General features: G+C 39.1%; 1 protein-coding gene across 6 annotated transcripts in view; it reads left to right on the top strand.

Annotated features, from left to right (window-relative positions):
* Window positions 1-14,212, top strand: part of FHAD1 (forkhead associated phosphopeptide binding domain 1) — a 60,632-nt gene that overhangs the window by 30,160 nt on the left and 16,260 nt on the right. For 5 of the 6 annotated variants that reach the window (XM_043531928.1, XM_037881286.2, XM_037881296.2 and 2 more), the window contains 10 exons: window positions 346-541; window positions 3,996-4,066; window positions 4,420-4,557; window positions 6,196-6,303; window positions 7,160-7,249; window positions 7,804-8,029; window positions 8,756-8,837; window positions 9,955-10,061; window positions 11,015-11,174; window positions 11,522-11,651. In XM_043531928.1, coding sequence (XP_043387863.1) covers window positions 346-541; window positions 3,996-4,066; window positions 4,420-4,557; window positions 6,196-6,303; window positions 7,160-7,249; window positions 7,804-8,029; window positions 8,756-8,837; window positions 9,955-10,061; window positions 11,015-11,174; window positions 11,522-11,651 — 1,308 coding nt within the window. The remainder of the gene's footprint in view (window positions 1-345; window positions 542-3,995; window positions 4,067-4,419; window positions 4,558-6,195; window positions 6,304-7,159; window positions 7,250-7,803; window positions 8,030-8,755; window positions 8,838-9,954; window positions 10,062-11,014; window positions 11,175-11,521; window positions 11,652-14,212) is intronic. The other variant, XM_043531930.1, reaches the window with a different exon arrangement.

The following is a 14,212-nucleotide window of genomic DNA, read 5'->3' as shown; positions in this document are numbered from 1 at the left end:
CTATTACCCATCACAGAAGTGTCAAAAGTTGTCTGAAATGTTGGTTGAAACCCAGTTGAGTCCAGACAACAATGGAAATGGCTGTTGCAGGATAGGGCCTGCTATGCATCACAGTACACATGCAGCATCTGATGGAGTGGACAAAGTTGCATTACAGCCTACAGAAAGCACTTTCCTGAAAGTTGTTGCAATACATAAATAGGCATCTTTAAAACAGAACATGATTGTTGTAGTGATAATAGAATGTATTTTGTTGTAAAGGGTTTATTGTATTAACTGTTGTGTTAAGACACAAATGACCCATAATCACAAGGTTTGGATTGTTTGTTATTAATTGTCTTTCAGGCTTTCTTAAATACCTCCTATTGCAGCAGTAGCTTGAAAAGAGAGATTTGTAACCTTCAAGATCTGTGCATTGACCCCTCTGTCTTGTGGATCCACACACCAGTAGTTAAAATTCTAAGCAGTTTACTCTCATGGGTAGAAGCAATGGAGCAGCTCCTTCATGATGTGGGGATTGACGTGTCTTGTTCTGACAAAGGTTCTTGGTTTTCTTTTTCTTACCTTTTTCCATATACTAAGCATGAGAGTTCAAAATGCAGCTTAAAATACTATCACGTATTAATCTTAGACCCAGTATTTCACAATAACTAAGGCTGGGTTTAGCAACTACAGTGTCTTAGAAGATAGAGTCACCTGGGGACATCTGGAGAGCAGCAGAAAGCAAGGTTCTTGTGCATTTCAATACCATACTTCCTCAGAGGAATTGAATAGACAAGCAAAACAATGAGGAACACGTTGCGAGCAAAACCACGACAGATAGTTCTGAAACTAGACTTGCCAGCTCTCCTTTTAGTATTTGTAGCTGGGATTTTCAGAAGAGCTTAATGGAGCTAGGTGCTCATCTCCTATTGAAATTCAATGGTAGTTGGGTGCCTAGCTTCCTTATTCTCCTGTGAGAATACCAGCCGTCATTATTTTGAACAAGTTTGTAGACCTGCAGCATTGTAAATCATCGTTAAGGCCAATGGTGGTTATGGCAAAAATATAGGATGAGTCATGGCAAAAAAGACAGAAATTGTCATTTTAGTATTTAGCAAAAAAGAAGAAAGTCACAGGATACAATATTTTAAAGCTGTTTATTTAGGGAAACTGAGAACTATCTATTAAATATCCTTAATTTTACAATAAAATATTTAACTAATAGTTGCAATGTATCTTAAAACCCACACTCCATTCCCCTGGACTTATATAGAGTCAAATGTGTAAAAATTCATGGAGAAGTCTTGCTCAATAGTAGGTGATTTAGGGTAATAAAGATCATTTTTACAAGAGAAACCTAAAAGGCAGTTATTGTCCTGAAAGTCATGTCTGTGACAAAAGTAACATTTCAATCATTATTAATTCCTCTTTAAAATACTAATAAGTATGGGCTTCCAGTTTCTTAGACCCTCTTAGTAGAGACAGTTCCAAACCAAAACCCCAGCCCTGAACATCCCCAAATTTGGGGAAGTTTGGATCTGGGTCCAAGCTGTGTGGAAATTGCATGGCTGGTCACTATCTTTATCATGGCTCAAACCAAAACTCTAGCTCCTGACATTCCCAAACTGTGAAAGTTTTGTTTTAAGTTTGCAGCTTGGCTCCCTCTGCATCTCTTGGGTTTAGCAAGTGCTTGGGTATTATCAAATCAGCTGATTTCTGCTATGGTCATTATTCATCCTATGGCATTAAAAGAATCAGATCCTGAAGCAATTTCTGTCCATCTGTCTTATTGTATCCCTATATTTATGGCCAAACTGATACCAAAGTCAGTTGATATCACCTAAACCATATTTTGATCTTTGCCCCTCTAAATATACTATTTATATTTTGGCTCTTATGCAGTTTCATATCTCCCTCCATGCCAGTTATTCTATCTCAGTGGTTCTTTTCCTTTTGTAATAAAAGAAAAGGCTCTTGGCAGTGAATTTAGCACTGCCAGCTGTTTTAGTGCCAGAGCCCTTATCTTAACTCAGTGGTGCAAGGTAACAGATTGTCCTGTCTTTCCCTTCCACTTTAATCTGTATTGTGAAACAGAGCCGTTTCTATTCTGATTTACTGAAAATAAGTTAACTTCGTGAGTGGAAAAACAAACAGCTTTTTATGTCTTGATGCAGAACAATACATCATGTCATGCAACTCACATTATGTAGTCTGATCCAGAGGTGATTCCTTGCACTGAGAAGAGGAGAAATTAACTTTTTGCTCACATGGTGCTTGCCTACAGAGCTGTAAAAAGTGTATCTACTCATACAATTTGAATTAAAAGGGTGCAGGAAGGCAGGAGGATGGCAAGAGAACCCACACTGTTTAGGGAAACCATGCTAGGACTGTTTAAACGCTGTTGTGGTTAGCATGGTTTTAAACTTAGTGCCAAAAAGGCCTAAGAATGACATTTACCGAAGGGAAAGCTGATTCCTCCTCTTTTGAAGGAATCCCCAAAGCAGAAATAAGTTGAAACACAGCAACAATGGTAGCGTCATTAAGCAACACCATCATTTTGTGATCATCCTTTCAGGGGAAAGTACTAGTTTCAGGCTGTTCTTAAAATGAACCTCAATTCAGGGGGACATTTTATTGTGGCTATGTTGCAGGTATTGGCCCATTGATTTCTTTGATTATTTTGCATAATCTCTTCAAATAGCTATAGTTTTCTTAGCTTAAAACATACCCTGTAGCATGTTATAGACCACAGTGTCTCATGAAACCACATGGGTGTGGTATGCATATGTTTTCCTCACCCAATTAGCAAATGATGACAGGGATAAATTGTCTGTATCTTGAATAACACATCCAAAACGACATCTACTCTGCATTTTTGGGATCTATATACCAATAACGATACTTAGCACTTGACAAACATGACACTCCTCACAACACACATATGAAGTAGCTAATTATTAGCGCCATGTCGCACATGAGGACACTGAAGCACAGAGAGGTTTAAGAGAGTCACTGGTGGAACTGGGACAAGAACCCAGGAGTTCTTTGCTCTCTTGCTACTAGCCAGTGCTGCCTCTCCAGTATGAGCAAGTGATTCTTATCCAGTGACAATATGCTTCTCCATTGAAGTGTGAAATAGCTGGTAGGTGTGCCCTCTTGATCACAGACTAGTTACTACATAAATAAATGAATAGGCAGTGTGTTCCTTTCCTGTGTGAAAACAGCAGAAGGAAAGAATTTATGCTCATTAACCCACTACTTCTGAGCACCAAAGCATGAACTGCATCTTCTCCTCAGGACTGAAGGACAGCATGGAAAGGGCAAAGCAGGTGGCCTCAAATTCACACATAAGTCAGAAAATCCTGAACAGTAGATTTAAAGAAGAGCCCATGGGTCTCAGCCCATTCCATATAGTGTCCCCACCAGAGTGTGACTCCAGGTTCTTCCCTGCATTAGTAGCAATACTTGTTCCATTGCCATACAACCACTCCCAGTCTCACAGGTATTGTTACAGGTCACAAAGGCCATGGAGGGGGGAGAGAGAAGGAGGAGGGCAAAAAGTTATGCTGCTCCAAGTAGTATCAACTCCTGAAGCTGTTTCCCACATTTGTTTTATGTATCTGTGAGATGAACATGCCACGTAGAGCCTCTGTTCCTTGATTTCTCTCAGGCCCGTCCCTTCTCAGAGCGTGGATTGTGCACACATATTTGGTAAAGAGGGATGGCATTGGATGATTCCATGGAGGCCATTTTCTGACTCTCTTACATCTGTTTGGTCTCCTCAGCATTGTAAAAGGGAGGATAGAACCTATAGTGAGGACAGTGAAATCTAGGATTAAAAAGGCCAACCTTGAAGCTCTTGATTTAGAAAGCAAAACAAACGGCACCCTTGGCTAGGCCTTTCCATGCATCATCACATTCCTTTGGTAAATGACCAGAAGTGAGAAAATCCCCAGGTAATAAAAAAGAGATTATATAAACCCCTGTCATTTTAATTTTCATTTCTTGCCAAGGAATGGCCTCATACATGAAGAGTCTGCTGGAGAATAATCATGAAACTGTGGGCAGAATTCAAACATTGCAGGTAAAAAAAAAAAAAAAAGTCATAAGACACTTTGAGTGGATTTGTATTAAAAGAAAATATGGTGATAACTATTAGCAATCTGGTTTAGAGACTTTGATTGATTAATCCATAGTGGAGCAGAGATGTGAAGTGTAGGATATGCCAGCAATGCAGTGTTATGGAAACATTCTATGTCCAATGCCAGCTTTATAGATGAATTCTTTTTTCAGAAGTCACTAATTACAAATGTCGTTTAAACATCATTCTTTTCTGAACAGTTTGTTAAAATGTTAGTGAATGTCCACACGATTCCTTCTTCTTATGCTTAAAGGGCCAGTTCCTTAATATCTTTGTTTTCTAACATTTCTCTGTAGGCCCAATTAGACAAATTACAGGAATCCCAGAATTCTCTGCTACACGAAAAGCTGAATGAACTAAAAGTGGAACATGAGAAAGAATTACAGGACAAGATAAAACTAATACTTTTAGAAAAAGAGGAAGAAAATAAAAAGGTATAGTAAAGCAGTTTATTTTTAAAAATACAGTATGTTTCTTTTATGCACAAACAATATATTCAAATACATTGTTGTGTTTTGCATGTATAAAGAAGATAAACTCTAGCCCCAAAATTCAGATCCAGATCCAAACTTCTAAAAAGTCCAGGGGTGAAATCCTGGCAGCTTTGAAGTCAATGGGAGTTTTGCCATTGTCTTCAGTGGAGCCAGGCTTTTACCCCAGATCAGGTGCTTTGCTTTGGGCCCATGTCTGTATGTTTCTGTTAAAGTGAGGAGAGATATCAAGACTTGCAGTTATTGCACAGATATTAAATAAATATAAGTAGGGGCCAGTAGAAAACAATAATGTCTCTGTTAAACGCATTGTTGTCTAAGGTTTAGAGCAGGGGTTCCCAAACTTGGTTCGCTGCTTGTTCAGGGTAAGCCCCTGGCGGGCCACGAGACACTTTGTTATCCATGGTTTAGAGCAACAAATTGAGAATCAGGAGCCCTTCTGTTCACAGCTCCACAGCTGACTCCTCATTGGAGCCTGGGCAAAAAAATGTAAATCATTCTGTGTATCGGATGACTCATATTTCAAATGGGATAATAATAGATTAATTTACCTCACAGTATGTTTGTGAAATGCTTTGATAATTTTGTATGAAAGATGCTTTATAGAAGTACTATAATGTATTCAGTAGTGATATTGTCTAGAATAACTTCCCGGGAGGCTGAAGCTGGAATCTGCATCTCACCTTTTCCTCCCCCCCTCACATGTCCATACGGGTGGAATGCATATGATAGGGCTGTTTGTGAACAATGGGATGATGGCATAAATGTATCTCTGTAAAACTGCTGTAGCCTCTGTTGTGGAAACAGCTCTCCACAATTGAAATATATCAACATATATATTTGTGAAGAAAAATATCCCTGTTAGGTCAGATTTGGGGCTGTCTCTTTACCAGTCTTCACTGACTTCCTTTAAATTCAGGGAAATACAGATCTTCACAATATCTGGGGTTAGTGGGGGACACACTTACTTTTTTTAAAAAAAATCACAGTTCTCTCCAACTTGACTTAATTTCTTGCTAGTAGCCATATTTCAAATGACACTGTGTATTACAAATTTGCCTGAATTATTCATGAGTCTCCTCTTGAACTTCCTTCCGAGACTTCTGGTTTTCAAATTAATCAGTTGATCAGCAGACCATTCACTTCCTCTTTTAGTTTTGTGATCTCTGCAGTATCTCTGGTGAAGCATTTTTCACTCTTCTTTTTAAAGTTGTGCCAAGTCCAGCTAACCTTCCTTCGTAATCCAACCTCCCTTCGTAATGCATCCGATGAAGTGAGCTGTAGCTCACGAAAGCTTATGTTCAAATAAATTGGTTAGTCTCTAAGGTGCCACAAGTACTCCTTTTCTTTTTGCGAATACAGACTAACACGGCTGCTACTCTGAATGACTCATATTAGTTGCTCTCTGCCTTTTCCGTCTCAACAATGTCCTTCCTCTAAATAATATTTCTTTATTTGTTACACAAACTGTCATAAATATAAAGGGAAGGGTAAACACCTTTAAAATCCCTCCTGGCCTTCCCTTTATATTTATGACACAAACAGTCAGCACTTGGGTGATAATTTGATATGTTTTCTCAGATTCTGGACAGTGCTGTTGCCCAAGAAAAAGACAAATTAAAGGAATCTGTGGAGGAAGAAAAAAAAAAGGTCCAACATTTGGAAAATCAGTGGAGACATTTGACTGAGGTATTTAGAAAACCAAAGAGATGAAATAGAACATCCTACATTCCCATTTTCAAAATCCACTCTAACCTTGGAGCCCATTGGATTTTGTTCCATCAAGAGTTTCAATTTCAGGCAAAACTTCAACAGGAGATCAACGTGTTAGCTATACATCCAACATGTGTATGCACACACCAAACACACATGCTTTGGAATAACCTTTTTGGGTATGTGCCAATCATCCATAGGGCTCTGAAATGATTAAAGACCTAGAAGCAAGGGAAGCAGCCAGTAGGTAAAGCAGACGAGGATCTGCACCACTTTATTTATAGTCAGATCAATGCACCTGCAGCTGTATTTCTTTGCAGCAACAACGATGTGCAGACAAGTTCTCTTTTCCCTGTTGATGTTCCCAGGCCTATATATACTTTCTTTGTCCCTATTCAAAAGGATATATTTGGCACCAATTGGAATTAACTCTGGTACAGTAATAGCTAGTGACCTCTGACATTTTTTTTTAATCTTTGTAGTAGAGTGCAAAGTACATAATTTTGAGTTTCTCCAGTTGAAATATTTAATATTCACAATTTTAAAAATAATTACTGCATACACTTATTTCTTAGATTTATTGCAAATTCCTGGTGCTTAAATAAAAAATGTAAATCATGTTTATGACTATGAGCCAAATTCACAATTGGTGTAAGCGGGCACGTCACCATTGACTTCACGGGGCGTGTGCCTACTTACACATGATGAATTTTCCCAGAGATTCCATGTCTGTAATGGGTTGAGTGGGATTCAGATAGATTTCAACTCTATTAGGAATAAAAGGAAATATTCTAGTTCTTTTTTCTCATCTATTGCTTATTTTCTGATTTAGGTAATTGAACTTAAAATGAAAGAAGAAGAAATTGTAAATGCCAAACTGATAGAAGCAGTGGACAGCTTAGAAGAGGCTAGAAAGAGAGAGGTAACTACAGTAGAAAGGAGAATATATTTACTATGTTTTGCATTATACACATTTTTGGTTGAATGCAATTTCTTCATTTCACCTTGATGAGCCAGGCTGGTTCCAGCACATCCAGAGCCCCCTGCAAACCTGTTCATTTGAGGGATCACCTCCTATGTAACTGTAACCTACATGAGAAGTTTGTGGATATTGTAGTAGTAGCTCATGCTTCTAGCTCTGTAGGTCCCAGGCTCAAGCAGGGTCAGTTACATAATCAGTCAAAGGTTTCAGAGTGGGAGCCATGTTAGTCTGTATCGGCAAAAAAAATGAGGAGTCCTTGCGGCACCTTACAGACTAACAAATTTGGGCTGGGACTGGGAACAGTTCTCAAGTCTTGCTACTGTTCATGAAACACAGGTTGTTCCTACACTCCTTTTATGATATGGAAGAAAAGTTTGGAGCAGAGCTTTGAAAAATTTCCACAGTATCTACTAGCCTGAGGATTAAGCTCATTATCCCTTTTAAAAAATGTTTAAAGTTAAACACTTCTCAGAGTCTTAACAAATGTTTCCTAGGCCATGTTGCAAGAGCACCTGTTGATGCAAGACAAACATCTAACACTCATTCAGGATGAGAATGAGTTACTGAAGCAGAAAATTCAGAAAGAGATAATGGAATATAAAGAACAAATCAAGCAACATTCAGAGACAATTGTGGCTTTAGAAGACAGACTGCTGGAAGCCACACAGCATCAGAAGAATATAGAGGAGGAAAATTTAGCTCTACGGGAAAAAATAGAAAGTAGGTAAATGGATGTATGGGAGCTTTTTTTATTATTATTGTAAACTCTCAGCTACTTTTAAATTAGCTGCATACTTACAGAAACTGTAGTACTTGGACTTCTACTCTGGAAGATCATTCTCTTGTGCGTTACTCTGAGGTAGGTCTGGATATCTTAATAATTGAGTGATAACATGAATCAGAGTATGAATAATATATCTATAAAAAGTCTCTTTTATTTTACTGTTTTCTTGTATGACTTTTCCAGGCGCACTCAGGCCTTGGTTCAGTGAAGGATCTGTAACCTTTGAAATCAATGGGACTTAAGCACATACTTAGAGTTAAGCATGTCTTAAGTGCACCTGAATAGGGATGGACTTAAGTACATGTTTAAAAGCTTTCCTGAATTGGGGCCTAAGTGACGGACAGGATGAAGGACCAAATCTAACATTTTCTGTATAATATGCCAGGGTTGCTAAGACAAATATTTCCTTGTAGTGGCTTGCTGCCTATTAATACAAAGACAGTAATGTCTGGATTTGAACAGACAGACATGCAAAAAGAAAGACCCTAATCAAATAACGTAATTAATTTGTTGATGGGAAATCTATTCAACAATCTCTCAAAAGCCCTCTATTAAACTCAGGTTGCACCAGAAAAGCAAACAGACCTCAAGTATCCATAGGTTTTGAGAATAAACTAGTAACTTAGTTAATTGTAGGTAGTCAGTTTTATTTTTTTCTTTAGTATTTCAGAAAGAGCCTCAGCAGTCAGCATCGTCTGTTTCACAAGAGCTTTCTGACAATGAAGAGGCCCATGTTCTTCTGATGTAAGCAGCTGACAACTATTCTCTGATTTTGATCGTCATGTAAAAGCGTTTAAGGAAAACTAGTAATCAGTAACAGACTTTTAAAAAGATCAAGGGCCTGATTCGCATTTAGATGAAGCCCCCTTTATATCACTCTGGCTATATAAAGGAGCCTTCCCATGGGCGTAAATGGAAGTTATTCACGCTTTCAGGTCTCTAAGGGTATGTCTACACAGCAAAGAAAAACCCATGGCTGGCCCGTGCCAGCTGACTCGGGCTCACAGGGTTCAGGCTGCTGGGCTGTTTCATTGTCGTGTAGACTTCTGGACTCGGGCTGGAGCCTGAGCACGGGACCCTCCCATCCCGCAGGATCCTAGAGCCCAGGCTCCAGCCCAGGCCTGGAAATCTACACAGCAATCAAACAGCCCCACAGCCCAAGCCCGTGAGCCCAAGTCCGCTGGCATGGGCCAGCCATGGGCTTTTCTTTGCTGTGTAGACATATCCTTAGTGTAAATGAGAATCAGGTCCAGAACATCTAATAAATGTGCATAGAGGCCCATATAAATGTGAAATGATTTGTATGTGAGAGGGGAGCCAGTCTTTATATCATCTTATTTTTGTGGTTTTTCTTCCGCTCAGTATCACTTCTGGGGACTTAAAGTATATTAAGCTACAAAATCATATAGCATGTAATTCTGACATTGCCTTGACTACTACGTTCATTGCTTTTGTGGATTTGAGTATGGATGGCCAATGGACTGCCCATAGGCCAAGTGATGGCTCTCAGAGTTCTACACTGATCCACAGCTGTTCTTATCTTCACTGCTGAACTGCATCCAGCTGAGACTATGTTATATAGTGTTCCATCTTGATTGGAGTGGTTCTGATGCAAAATATCATGTCATTTTATCTGTCATCCATTCTGCAACATCTAGGCATGTTGGCTTGAATTAAGCAGTGAGAGAGACAGTAATACCTAACTCTACGTGCCTGGGTTTAGGGGATTTAAAATCGTATTTTTAAAATAAGTTGTGTGTATTACTTATATGATCTTACCCTACATGACATATACATGTTAAGTAATATTAATCTTTCAAATGAAATTGGGTTTTGCAATTATCTGTCTCATGAATTTCAGAGGAGAATTAGCAGCTGCTCGGAAGGAAATCCTGTCCAAACAGGCTATCATTTTGGGATTAAAGAAAGACCTCTCAGAAGCCAAAGCCAGAATGTCGGATATGATAGGTTTGTGAAATGTATCATGTGATTTACAGTACTGCCATGACTTCCCCCAAAACATACTTAGAGAATAGGTGTTAATGGAAGGAGACACAAGATAGTAAAAATGGATATTACTTTCTCACTGGAACATTTTCATTGAGGTTTAGGCAAAAGCAAAATTGTCTGTTCTCTTTAGCTGGGTAGATTCCACTTCGGACTGAGCAAAAAGAGACTAAGATTTTCAAAAGTAGCTAGTGATTTTGGATGCCTCTATTTTTGGATGCCCAACTTGAGACACCTTGAGGGGGCCTGGTTTTCAGAAAGTGCTGGGCGTCCATCTTCTGAAAGTCACGCCCCTTTAAGAGGTCTCAAGTTGGACATCCAAAGTCACTAGACACTAATGAAAACTTTGGCCAGAATTCTTAAATGCTTTATCCTTTAGGGGCTTAAATATTGTCCTCTGCATAGGAAGGAAGGAATATTGTGGAACAGAGTCTGAAAGAATAGTTTTAAAACTAGAAATGTGTGTATCTGATTTATTTAGTGTGCTGGTAGCCGTGGAATATGGGTGCATGTACCTACATTACAAACAGGATATTCATTTAAATTGTCCACAATAAACAATACAGCCTATCTCATCCCAGTCCTTTTCCAACCCAGAAGATAAACTGCACTAGCAATGATATAGACACAACTGCTGAAGTGAAAAGTTGTGCCTTGCTCTGAGTTCTGAGGGACAGTAAACTCAAGCTCTAATGGACTGCCAGAGTGAGTGAGTTCTACAGCGGAGGTCCTTGGGTGTACACAGCTATGGACTGTCAGAAAAAGCACCTTCATTGATCTCAGCCATCATGATATTGCATGGGGAAGAGAGGCATTCTCCAAGGCCCTGATCCTAATAGAATTGAAGGCATCTAGCATCTGGCAGCATCAGGCACTAAGGTAGCCAATAACCACTGAAACCTCTCTCAATGCAGGAGAACTCAGTGAGAAACAAAAGATGGAACTGGAGCGGAATCTAATTCTTGTTAGAAGCCAAGAGAGTGAACTGAATGTGCTTAGAGAGAAGCTATTTGAGATGTCCGACCTTGTGGACAAGAAGGATAAAGACCTGAGAACTTCAGCTGAAGAATTAAGGTATAAGCCACCTCAACATAAAGAATAGCAGAGGCTGAGCTATCCAGCCCAGCAAAAAAACCCACTGACTTCATAAGTGGAATTAGTATTTCATTTAGATAACTACTTCCCTTGGAAACATTTTAAAATGTAAATTTTTACTTTCCTCTGCAGAAATCTCAAACAATCTTCTACAGGGATTTGGAAGAGCCATTGCAAATTGAGTTGGAGCTAAATCAGAGCTAGTTATCTATTCCTGTCTGTGCATTTGTATGCTTTAATAGTTATTCATGTTGCTGTTTTCAGCAAACTGATTATTCACCTTCACCCGTCATCCTCTTCAGCAATATTTTCTGCTCTTGACATAGGCATGCAAAAGAAAAACTGAAAAAGCTGAAGAATGCAGCAAAAGAAAAGGAGAGTGAGTTTGAAAAGCTACCACAAACAGATGTGCAGGCCAGTAACACCACAAAGGATGAAGTCCCCGAAACCAAAAAGGCAAGTCCAAATCAAAACAAGCCAAGAAACTGAGGATGCAATAGACTAAACTGAATAATAAAGAATAAACAATTGTTAAATAAAGAAAACCTAGAGCAATATGTCCTTGATGCAGTAACAGAATCAAACTGAATGGGCAAGGCCTGTTCAACAACCTATGAGAAGCAATATCCAGAGATCAAAAGGAAGAGAGAGAAAGGATCCACAATATTTCATAACATTTTCCATTTTCCTTTTGATCTGAGATGTTTGTTTCACTAAGGGCTGCTCTTTAATCAGACACTGCTCCTGATTCTGATCTCACTTACACCAAGTACACTTACATCAGAGTACACCAGTTGAAGTCAGTGGAGTTACAGCGGTGTAAACCTGTACAGTGGTGAGATGAGGATCAGGCTGCTGGATCCATTGCTTTCTGGCATATATTTGAAATTTTCACTGCTAGATTTGGTGCTGTAGGCAGCTGTGAGGGAAGGAGGTGGAGGTAGGGTGACCAGATGTCCCGATTTTATAGGGACAGTCCTAATTTTGGGGTCTTTTTCTTATATAGGCTCCTATTACTCCCCACCCCCTGTCCTGATTTTTCACACTTTTTGTCTGGTCACCCTAGGTGGAGGGTTGTATTTACTTCTTGCCTTTAGGTGGATTGGGCCAGGGAGCAACATCTTTAGTCTCAGACCAGAGCAATGGAAAAAATTGGTTACTCACTGCCTTGATGAGTCTAGTGCTTTCCAGTAGGCTTTCCTGGTATATATATTTGTAGTGGTAATGGTTTTACTGCGTAGCTGTGTGCTATGTATGTTATGCACCATCAGGTTGTGCACCTAACTATCCTAGGCCATTGTATAATCTGACTATTGCTACCCTTGTCATTCCTTCACTTCCCCCACCCCTGCCTCTTCTGTTCTTTAACCTCTTTTGCTGCATCTTGTCCTAAATTAGAGTACACATTTTTCAGGACAAGGATTGTTTCTTTGTATGTGTTTGTACAATTTGTAACGCAAAAAGATGCTGAATTTGATTGGGGCCTTTGGGTGCTACCACAATACCAATAAATGCGATATTGATCTAGATGTGGGATTTATGATGGATGGCTTTATTGACCATAACAGTAGTAAGAAGAAAATGATAAAATATTTTAAAGTAAAGTGGCTTTAAAGTTCTTGAACAAGAGTTTGTTTACTTGGCTTTGTCATAGAAGTACATTCACTGTTAGACAACCAGCATTCTCTAATGGGCTAAGCCCAGGACTGAGAATCAGAAATTTGAATTTTCTACCCAGTTCTGCCAATTCTGCCACTGAGATGTTGGCCCTGGGCAAATCGCTTACTCTGAAATTCTCAAAAGTGGCCTGATTTCCAGGGTTGCTGAGCACCAGTGGCTTCTGTCAATGCTCTGTACTTGGGAAAGTCCAGGCCCAAGGTGTCCCCGGTCAGATACTCAAAAACTGAAGTACTCAAAATCACTAGTTTCAGAGTGCTAGCCGTGTTAGTCTGTATCAGCAAAAACGAGGGGTCCCTGTGGCACCTTAGAGACTAACAAATTTGTTTGGGCATAAGCTTTCTTGGGGTAAAACCCACTTCATCAAAATCACTAGCAACTTTTGAAATATTTTGGCCTTAATCTTTCTCATTTCCCCTTCTGAAAACTCAGGATAACAGTTCTTACATACTGCACAGGCATTTTGTGATGATTACTTAGCTAATGTTTGTACAGCCGTTTTGCAAATGTGAAATGTGGAAAGTGCTAAGTGTTGTTTTAATTGTCAATTAGATTGTGTAAAGCAGCTTGAAAAAAGATACCATACTCTAGCTCTCCCACAGCCCATTCGTATTCTTTCCTAGGCAGATAGGGTCTAACGTACAATATAGGATGTTTTTGTGAACAAGAAAAGGGGAAAATGTGCAGGTTTCCTACTTTGTATTGAAATGCTGTATATATTACTGTCAAAAATACAAACAGATTCAAAAAGGATGCAATGTCAGAAAGAGGTTTTTTAATTAATAACTTTATGAAAATCCTCTGTAATAATGACAGGCAAAATGCAAGACCAACTGACTTGATTTATACAGCCAAAGTGGTGAATCGTGGCTGGGCGTTGCACTGAGAATTATCACCAGCCACTTCTTCCATACACGTGAGGTGGGGAAGTTTGCAGCTGTATATTTTTTATCTTATAAATGAGGTGATTTTAAACAATACAATGAAAATAAGCGTTGAGACCCTAGATAGTGTCGTCCATTTATCTTTAGTTGGATGCAGTTTGAATGAACATGCTTACATAGATATCTATGTATATTAATCATAAAGCCAGTCACTGAACAGTGGTGGAATACTGAAATGCATAATTTATATATATTTTTAAAAAACAAATGGGGCATAATTTATAAGCTCACCTTCAGATGTGGCGTACAGAGTGAATTGCTTTGGAAACAACAAACACATCAATGTGAGATGCAGTTTCTTGAGAAGGCAGGGACAGAAATAATTGAAGAGAGCAGTGCCTTAATTTAAACCTCTGTTGAAAGGGGTTGAAAAAGCTGACTTTACATTCAGTTTAT

Source organism: Chelonia mydas, chromosome 18 (genome assembly GCF_015237465.2).
Source record: "Chelonia mydas isolate rCheMyd1 chromosome 18, rCheMyd1.pri.v2, whole genome shotgun sequence".
Taxonomy (NCBI): Eukaryota; Metazoa; Chordata; order Testudines; family Cheloniidae; genus Chelonia; species Chelonia mydas.
Note: the sequence above shows the minus strand (reverse complement) of the source record. Positions and strands in the feature narration are given on the sequence as shown.